Source organism: Mercenaria mercenaria, unplaced genomic scaffold (genome assembly GCF_021730395.1).
Source record: "Mercenaria mercenaria strain notata unplaced genomic scaffold, MADL_Memer_1 contig_1401, whole genome shotgun sequence".
NCBI lineage: Eukaryota > Metazoa > Mollusca > Bivalvia > Venerida > Veneridae > Mercenaria > Mercenaria mercenaria.
The window spans coordinates 8,657-19,065 of record NW_026459378.1 but is presented as its reverse complement, the minus strand read 5'-3'; the positions used below and the strand labels follow the sequence as shown (position 1 = coordinate 19,065).

The 10,409-nt window shown below is 36.3% G+C and overlaps 1 protein-coding gene across 1 annotated transcript; it reads right to left on the bottom strand.

The window, feature by feature from the left end:
- Window positions 1-30: 30 nt before the first annotated feature.
- Window positions 31-1,752, bottom strand: LOC123551328 (E3 ubiquitin-protein ligase TRIM33-like; the record flags this gene model as incomplete). Its single annotated transcript, XM_045340182.2, has 2 exons — window positions 1,418-1,752; window positions 31-653 (listed from the first exon to the last, which is right to left on the bottom strand). Coding segments are annotated over exons 1-2 (958 nt in total), but the record flags the coding sequence as incomplete, so codon positions are not given.
- Between the last annotated feature and the right edge of the window lie 8,657 nt (window positions 1,753-10,409).

Sequence of the window (10,409 nt, the reverse complement as noted above, 5' to 3'; positions counted from 1 at the left end):
CATCTTCTGTTATACAGGACCCATACATACAACATGTTTTGTTGTCATTCTGGACTCTGATGTTTAAATCATTGATACTTTTAATAGAATAGACGGTTGTCCTTGGCGATCTTAAAGCAGAATCATGTCGGACCGATCCAAACCTCTTCAGCTGCTGTAGAAATTCCAGTATAGCAGGATCAAAGCTAAATGATATATTTGCATCAACACTTGTTTGCAATGAACTAGATGCGTCTTCCGTTTTAGCAATACTTTGCAGTGACAATTTCATGGAGACAAATTGTTGGGCTTTGTTTCCTTCTGATTTCTTGAAGTCGTTATCTGCTTGTTTCAGATCATCTAATTCAGTTTTTGCTTTCTTCTTCTCTTTCAGCAGTTTCGACTCTTCTTCTATGAACTTCATCTCCAATTCTTTAATCGATTCCTTTTCTAATTGTTCAAGAATTGTTTCTATGTCTTTTCGAAAGTCCTTGATCGCCATTACTGCTTCCGTCTTAGACTTCTTTAAGTCTTCTATCAGTCTTTGTTTTGATTTCATAATTTTCTCCATCATCATTTTTATGTCTTGCAACTTTTGGTGTATTTTGTCAACATCTGTCGTTTGACATTTACTATCGACAATATCTGGAATTGATTGCACATCAGCACAAGACCTGAAATTATAGATCATAGACCACTAATTTAAAATTGTACAAGGAACGTACTGGAAAAAAGTTAACTTATTTGTGAAAAAGGAAATACTTTAATACTTAGTAAGTCCTGAATGCACATCATTGTAAACAGGGGTCATTTCATTCAGGCGAAAACTACTGAAATTAATTATCATTACATTATTCCTATATTTCGATTTTTGTATACCGGTACTCGTCAGAATTGTTTAACGTAAAAATATTCAAACATAATTAGTGTCCTTTTCCCTATAACCAGCGTATATTTTGTTTAAGGTTATTTTTGTTATTCACATGAAAACTATCTATATAACAGAAAACAAAAATAATAAAAATTGGCTCAACATATCTTTAAAATAGTCTGTATTTCCTCAAATAGGTAGTGGCTGATTGATTTTTATTTCCTTAAACTAGTCAGCGTTCAGTTAATGAAACTTTTGCAAAACACACATTTAAATATCTGAAGTGAAAGGTTACAGAATACTGTTAGTGTTTAATGTTCTTTGACAGTGAGTGTAGGCCTATGTTATATCGATAAAAGCAGAAAACTACCTGTATAAATTGATACACTGTATGATGATGTAATAAATTACAAAACTAAACAATTCATTCAAACTACAATAACAAAAGATCTTACATGTAAATAGATTATAGAGCACAAATTAATAATCAGCAAATCAATAATAATGATCCCATGTTAAATCGATATAAAACCTTTATACTGAATTATGAAATGCCCACAAATTTACCTGTGGTTTAAAGCCATGCATGTTGTACAGCCAACCTCATCATGATTACCACAATACATATCCACGATCTTTGTCTCATGAATGCTACATCTCTCCGTCGGTACTGCTGGTAATCCTGCTCGGAGGCCTGGAGACTTATAGTTTGAATTATCCAAAAGTGTGTGACTTTTTAAACCAGGCATCATATGAATTACGTCAGCACAAGACTGACAATAATATCCCTGGCATCCCACACAATAGTTCACAGCTTCTCTATTCCGATTAATAGCCAGACAAGGCGAACATTTGAAACTGAATAACTCATCTGATGTGTCTTCACACCCACCAGACGCCATTTTGAAATTATATTTACTTCCTTCTTGTACCGACCAACTTGATTTGTAGTAAAATATTATCTCTACGATCGATACACGTATACCCTATCCAGACTAGTAAACAGAGTTGCGAAGGGGATTATCTCTGGACAGATATCTACAAGTCCGTGTCTGATAACTTCGGAGTGACGTCACGTTTGTTAATGTTTTCTGGACTTATAAAACTAACAAAATATGTAAAGCAGCTTACATAAACAATAATATTGGGTATATTTTATTGCAACACGTCTGTCAGTCCCGGTAGCTCAGTAGTTAGTATTGATGTTTGAATGTTTGAAATCTCGAATTTTGCGGGCCGTAGGCTCGAATCGAGGTGTTTTTTTTATTTATTTTTGTTTCCCCAGTTTCTCTTTCAGGGTAACCACCATAATCATTCATTTTTCCTGGAATATATCAATATATTGAGATAGAAATATTATTAAATTAATTTCTGTTTAAAGTTAACTAGCCATCAGCTCTGTGTAAACACATCGTATTATGAATGCATAGTCAAGAAAACACTCGGAAATTTCGTGCAGGTTAAATTCCTCTCTGGTATATTGCCAATATTAGTGTAGTCAACATGTCCGAGACGTCCACGTCTGTTGTTGCAAAGAGAAACATTGTTCAGTATAAGAATGATGCTAAATTCATACTACAAAATGTTCTGAAGGTTATTTCAAGCATCATCATTTTTCCATATTTCAGTTCGTTATTGTATACCGTAGTGCTGTATAACTACATTTTGAATATTTTCAATTGTCTTTGAAAAAAATGTAATTAAAACATAAATAAAAAACAAAGACTTAAAACAAGTATAAATCACGTAAGGGTGTAACAATATATCGCAATTCACTGTATCGCGATACCTTAGTCTTGCGATATGCATATCGTATCGTAGACCTGTTTCGTGATACAGAAACGATACAGTCAAAATTAGAAGCATTGAATGAAAACTTTCATAAAATCAGTATTAGAAATAGTAGCTAAACAAATTTATCATTTATAACAGTTTCTTTTAACTTTAAAACAAAATTTCAAGTACTTTCCAAGTTTAGGAACTTTTTTTTCTTTTTCCTTTTGTCACATGAATGCGCAATGTGTATCGTGATATGTACTGTATCGTTGCATCTGTATCATGATTATGTATTGTATCGTGAGACTAGCGTATCGTTACACCCCTAAAATCACGGTGGGATTCGAACCAACGCGACAAAGGAAATAAAAAGAATCGCACATGTAAGGCTAATGTTCTACGGCCGGTACTAATCTTCTACTTCAAAGTAAGCGTTCCAGTTAGTAGTATAATATAAAAGTGTGTACCTAGATAATGATAATTATCGATTACACTCCTGACTTGGACTCTTCCAAATAGTCACTCCGAAGTTATCAGACACGGACTGTACACATTCTTTAACATTTATCATCATCTGTCCAAACAGATAAACCAGACACGAAAATGTAAACAGAAGGACGAACAAAAAGACAGACGTTCCTACATATGGGCATTTATGTGGTTATTCTTTTGTTCTCTCTATTGTCCTTTAGCCACGTAAAAGAAATATAGCCTCAAAGAAGCTCACGGAATGAATGACATTAAAAAAAGTAAAAAGTACAGTTACCTATTATTCCTACAGCCACCTTTATATTTGATATTTGCGTTGTTACAAAGTTTCAATTATTAGTCTCTGTTCATTAATTGGTTGAAAACCAGATTCGAGGGACTATTGAATTGCGCTTTTCCATCCGTCCTTTCATTATTCTGCATTTCCGTTCGTCCGCGTCAGTCCCTCTTTCAGGTCAAGTCCATAATATGCCATCCATCAATATCTTTGGCATAACTATTCCCCGTAATAAGATGCCAAGTCATGCGCAACATCGAGACCCTAGCTCAAAGGTCAATGTCATGAGGTTATGAGGTCAAAGGTCAACAGCTTTTATGTTCTGTTCTGACTGTAAATCAAACATCTATAGAGGAATTCTAATATTACTCGACACAATGTTTCCCATAATGGGAAGATGCATCATGCGCAAAGTCCAGACCCTTAGCTTTTAGATATAGGTCACACTTTAAAGTTAAATATTAACCGATTTTTTTCCTGTTTGCTTTATAACTCAACCTCCCCTCTAGGGATTTCAATATTACTTGGTAAAAATATTCCCCCTTATGAGGCAAGGTGTCATGTGCAGCCCCAGACACCTTACCAAAAGGTCAATGTCAAAGAAATAGGTCAAAGGTCAAAAAGTTTCTCTTTCCTGTCCGGTCTATGATTTGAGCATCCATCAAGGGATTTTAATATTACTTCGTATAAATGTTCCCCGTACTGAGGCGACATGCCACGCATAACTTCCAGACCAAACAAGGCCATGGTCACAATTTGAGGTTAAAAGTAAGCACATTATTATCATGGTCTGTTTCGTGTCTAGTCCATAACTCTGCCATCCATCAAGAAATTACAATATTATTATGTACAAAATGTTCCCCGTGATGATACGACGTGACATGCGCAACAACCAGAAATATTCTAAAAGGTCAATGTCGCAATGGGAGGTCACATGTTAATATTGTCTGTTTTGTGTCCGCTCCATAACTTCGTTATCCATCATGTGATTTTAATATGACTTGGCACAAATGTTCCAGTAATGAGACGATGTATCACATGCAACTCAAAGATCCCTGCCAAAGATCAAGGTCATTCTTAGAACGATTCGTTCCGTGTCTGTTCTGGGACATCATGTGCCTTACCCTAACGTGATCGCAAGGGGCGACTTTTAGGGTTCATTTACAAAATCAAAACAAAACTGCTTCCTACATGTAATCAGGAAGGTCTAATACGTATCAGTTGTTCCAGATTTAATAGTTTAATTCATTCTACCTGCAGAAATGTGCACTTTTTACTGTCTGCAGATGTTTGTGATTTCTTGGACGGATTTACAATTAAAGTGCGAATTTGTGTTGATGGCACACTGTTCACACGTTTGCAGAATAAAGTTCATCTTGAAACCATAATGTGAATATTCCTGATAACTTTCAAAAATTAGTGTTGTATATGTGAAGTTAACGTTCAACGGAAATAAACTGATTTGATTTCTTATGATCCTAATTATTGCTACATTTCTTAAAGTTTTAGTTTGGAATTTTCTCTGTAATGATTTTATTTATTGCGAGTATTTCTCCTTGGTTAGGAATGCAGACGAAATTACAATATTATGCAGCAGGGTTGTTAATAATTACTTGCAAAAGTAATGCATTAATTAGCATTATTTGGAAAAAGATGGCATTTAATTAGCATTAGCATTACTCATTTTTATCAAAATAATGCATTAAATTAGCATTATATAGGGTGCATTAGCATTACCATTACTTTTTGAGAATCATTGCATGTTATTATCACATACACTGATTGTTTTTCATTAACTCATTTTAGTTTACCTAGGTCATCTACATGAATAGTTAAGTACATGTATGACTTCCTTGTATTATATCTGATTTTCTTCTTTTACCATTACTTTATAAAACAAGAGGACCATGATGGTCCTGAATCGCTCACCTGTCCCCACATGACCCAATTTTCATGAAGACCTATTGAAAAATATGGCTTCTAGAGAGGTCACAAGGTTTTTCTATTATTTGACCTAATGACCTAGTTTTTGAAGGCACATGACCCAGTCCTGAACTTGACCTAGATATCATCAAGGTGAACATTCTCACCAATTTTCATGAAGATCTCATGAAGAGTATGACCTCTATAGAGGTCACAAGGTTTTTCTATTTTTATACCTACTGACCTAGTTTTGACCACACGTGACCCAGTTTCAAACTTTATCTAGATATCATCAAGGTGAACATTCAGACAAATTTTCATGAGATCCATTGAAAAATATGGCCTCTAGAGTGGTCAAAAGGTTTTTCTATTTTTAGACCTACTGACCTAGATTTTGACCTAAGTTGACCCAGTTTCGAACTTGACCTAGATATCATCAAGATGAACATTCAGACCAACTTTCATACAGATCCCATGAAAAATATGGCCTCTAGAGAGGTCACAAGGGTTTTTAGCTCACCTGTGACGGTGAGCTTTTGTGACCGCGTGGCGTCCGTCGTCCGTGCGTCCGTCCGTAAACTTTTGCTTGTGACCACTCTAGAGGTCACATTTTTCATGGGATCTTTATGAAAGTTGGTCAGAATATTTATCTTGATGCTATCTAGGTCAAGTTCGAAACTGGTTCACGTGCGGTCGAAAACTAGGTCACTAGGTCTAAAAATAGAAAAACATTGTGACCTCTCTAGAGGCCATACTTTTTAATGGATCTTCATGAAAGTTGGTCAGAATGTTTATCTTGATGATATCTAGGCAAGTTTGAAACTGGGTCACGTGCCGTCGAAAACTAGGTCAGTAGGTCAAATAATAGAAAAACATTGTGACACCTCTAGAGGCCATATTTTTCATGGGATCTGTATCAAAGTTGGTTTGAATATTTATCTTAATGATATCTAAGTCAAGTTTGAAACTGGGTCAGCTGCGGTCAAAAACTAGGTCAGTAGGTCTGAAAATAGAAAAATATTGTGACCTCTCTAGAGGCCGTACTTGTCAATGGATCTTCATGAAAATTTGTCAGAATGTTTACCTTAATGATATCTAGGTCAAGTTTGAAACTGGGTCACGTGTCTTTAAAAACTAGGTCAGTAGGTCAAATAATAGAAAAACCTTGTGACCTCTCTAGAGGCCATTTTTTTTCAGGGGATCTGTATGAAAGTTGGTCTGAATGTTCATCTTGCTGAAATCTAGATCAAGTTCGAAACTGGGTCAACTGCGGTCCAAAACTAGGTCAGTAGGTCTAAAAATAGAAAAACTTTGTGACCTCTCTAGAGGCCATACTTTTCAATGGATCTTCATGAAAATTGGTCAGAATGTTCATCTTGATGATATCTAGGTCAAGTTCGAAACTGGGTCATGTGCCTCAAAAACTAGGTCAGTAGGTCAAATAATAAAAAAAAACCTTGTGACCTCTTTACAGGCCATATTTTTCATGGGATCTGTATGAAAGTTGGTCTGAATATTCATCTTGATGATATCTAGGTCAAGTTCGAAACTGGGTCAACTGCGGTCCAAAACTAGGTCAGTAGGTCTAAAAATAGAAAAACCTTTTGACCACTCTAGAGGCCATATTTTTCAATGGATCTTCATGAAAATTTGTCTGAATGTTCATCTTATGATTTCTAGATAAAATTTGAAACTGGGTCACGTGTGGTCAAAACTAGGTCAGTAGGTATAACAAGAGGACCATGATGGTCCTGAATCGCTCACCTCTTCCCACATGACCCAGTTTTGAGTATGGCGTCGTTTTTACTATTATTTGACATAGTGACCTAGTTTTTGAGCTCATGTGACCCAGTTTTTTGGCCTAGATATTATCAAGATAAAAATTCTGACCAATTTTCATGAAGATCCATTGAAAAATATGGTCTCTAGAGAGGTCACAAGGTTTTTCTATTATTTGACCTATTGACCTAGTTTTCGAAGGTACGTGATCCTGATTTGAACTTGACCTAGATATCAACAAGGTGAACATTCTCACTAATTTTCATGAAGATCTCATGAAAAATATGGCCTCTAGAGAGGTCACAAGGTTTTTCTATTTTTATACCTACTGGCCTAGTTTTTTAACCGCACGTGACCCAGTTTCGAAACTGTCCTAAATATCATCAAGGTGAACATTCTGATCAATGTTCATGAAGATCCATTGAAAAAAATGGCCTCTAGCGAGGTCAAAATATTTAAATAATTTTAGACCTACTGACCTAGTTTTTGACCGCAGTTGACCCAGTTTCAAACTTGACCTAGATATCATCAAGATGAACATTCAGACAAACTTTCATACAGATCCCATGAAAAGTATGGCCTCTAGAGAGGTCACAAGGTTTTTATATTATTTGACCTACTGACCTAGTTTTTTAGGGCACGTGACCCAGTTACAAACAGAACCTAGATATCGTCAAGTTGAACATTCTGACCAATTTTTATGGAGATCCATACATAAGTATGGCCTCTAGAGAGGTCACAAGGTTTTTCTATTTTTAGACCTACTGACCTAGTTTTTGACTGCACATGACCCTGTTTCGAACTTGACCTAGATATCATCAAGATGAACATTTAGACCAATTTTCGTACAGATCCCATGAAAAATTTGGCCTTTAGAGAGGTCACAAGGTTTTTCTATTATTTGACCTACTGGCCTAGTTTTTGAGGGCATTTGACCCACTTTCGAACTTGATCTAGATATTATCAAGATGAATATTCAGACCAACTTTAATACAGATCGCATGAAAAGTATGGCCTCTAGAGAGGTCACAAGGTTTTTCTATTATTAGACCTACTGACCTAGTTTTTGACTGCACATGACCCAGTTTCAAACTAGGCCTAGATGTCATCAAGATGAACGTTCTGACCAATTTTCATGAAGATTTTTTGAAATATGTGGCCTCTAGAGAGGTCACAATGTTATTCTATTTTTAAACCTACTGACCTAGTTTTTGAAGGCACGTGACCCAGTTTCGAACTTGACCTAGATATCATCAAGATGAACGTTCTGACCAATTTTCATGAAGATGTTTTGAAATATGTGGCCTCTAGAGAGGTCACAATGTTATTCTATTTTTAAACCTACTGACCTAGTTTTTGAGGCACTTGACCCAGTTTCGAACTTGACCTAGATGTCATCAAGGTAAACATTCTGACCAATTTTCATGAAGATCTTGTGAAAAATTTGGCCTCTAGAGAGGTCATAAGGTTTTTATATTTTTAGACCTACTGACCTAGTTTTAGACGGCACGTGACCCAGTTTCGAACTTGTCCTAGAATTTACGAAGATGAACATTCTGACAAACTTTCATAAAGATCCCATGAAACCTGTGACCTCTAGAGATGTCACAAGGAAAAGTTTACGCACGCACGCACGGACGCACGCACGCACGGACGACGGACGCCGGACGCTGCGCGATCACTAAAGCTCACCTTGTCACTTTGTGGCTGGTGAGCTAAAAATAGAAAAACCTTGTGACCTCTTTAGAGGCCATACTCTTCATGAGATCTTCATGAAAATTGGTGAGAATGTTCACCCTGATAATATCTAGGTCAAGTTCAAAACTGGGTCATGTGCCTTTAAAAACTAGGTCATTATGTCAAATAATAGAAAAACCTTGTGACCTCTCTAGAAGCCATATTTTTCAATGGATCTTCATGAAAACTGGGTCATGTGGAGACAGGTGAGCGATTCAGGACCATCATGGTCCTCTTGTTTTATTATTTGACCTACTGACCTATTTTTGATGGCACGTAACCCAGCTTCGAACTTGACCTAGATATCATCAAGGTGAACATTCTGACCAATTTTCATGAAGATCCATTGAAAAGTATGGCCTCTAGAGAGGTCACAAGGTTTTTCTATTTTCAGACCTACTGACCTAGTTTTTGACTGCAGTTGACCCAGTTTCGAACTTGTCCTAGATATCATCAAGATGAACATTCAGACAAACTTTCATACAGATCCTATGAAAAATATGGCCTCTAGAGAGGTCACAAGGTTTTTCTATTATTTGACCTACTGACCTAGTTTTTGATGGCACGTAATCCAGTTTCGAACTTGACCTAGATATCATCAAGATGAACATTCTGACCAATTTTCATGAAGATCCATTGAAAAGTGTGGCCTCTAGAGAGGTCACAAGGTTTTTCTATTTTTAGACCTACTGACCTAGTTTTTGACTGCAGTTGACCCAGTTTCAAACTTGACCTAGATATCATCAAGATGAACATTCATACCAACTTTCATACAGATCCCATGAAAAATGTGGCCTCTAGAGAGGTCACAAGGTTTTTCTATTATTTGACCTACTGACCTAGTTTTTGATGGCACGTAACCCAGTTTTGAACTTGACCTAGATATCATCAAGATTAACATTCTGACCAATTTTCATGAAGATCCATTGAAAAGTATGGCTTCTAGAGAGGTCACAAGGTTTTTCTATCTTTAGACCTACTGACCTAGTTTTGGACTGCACGTGACCCAGTTTCGAACTTAATCTAGATATTATTAAGATGAACATTCTGACCAACTTTCATAAAGATCCCTTGAAAAATGTGACCTCTAGAGTGGACACAAGCAAAAGTTTACGGACGGACGGACGCACGGACGACGGACGCCACACGATCACAAAAGCTCACCTTGTCACTTTCTGACAGGTGAGCTAAAAACAAAACAAAACAAAACGCCTTGTGTTGAAGTACAGCATGCATGAGGATTTAAATTGTTGGAGAAAGTCAAGTACCTGTTTAATGACTCCCTAACAGCCTAATTTAACATGACATGTAAAAGCTAGCTGCCATCACTATCAGCGGCATAGTGTTAATTGATAAAAAGGTGTCAAAAGATAATAGATTCTGTTTGATATTTTGGGTGACAAATCTAATTATGTCACACTTCTATGGCTATTATAAATATGCAATTTGGAGTTGTCCCAGGTTTTAAATGTATTTTTCAAAATCTTTCAGGTGTACATTGAACAAAAGGCAATTATACCATTAGACAGTTTATTAAAATCAAACAACAATCTATTAGAGAACTGCTATAACCTGTGT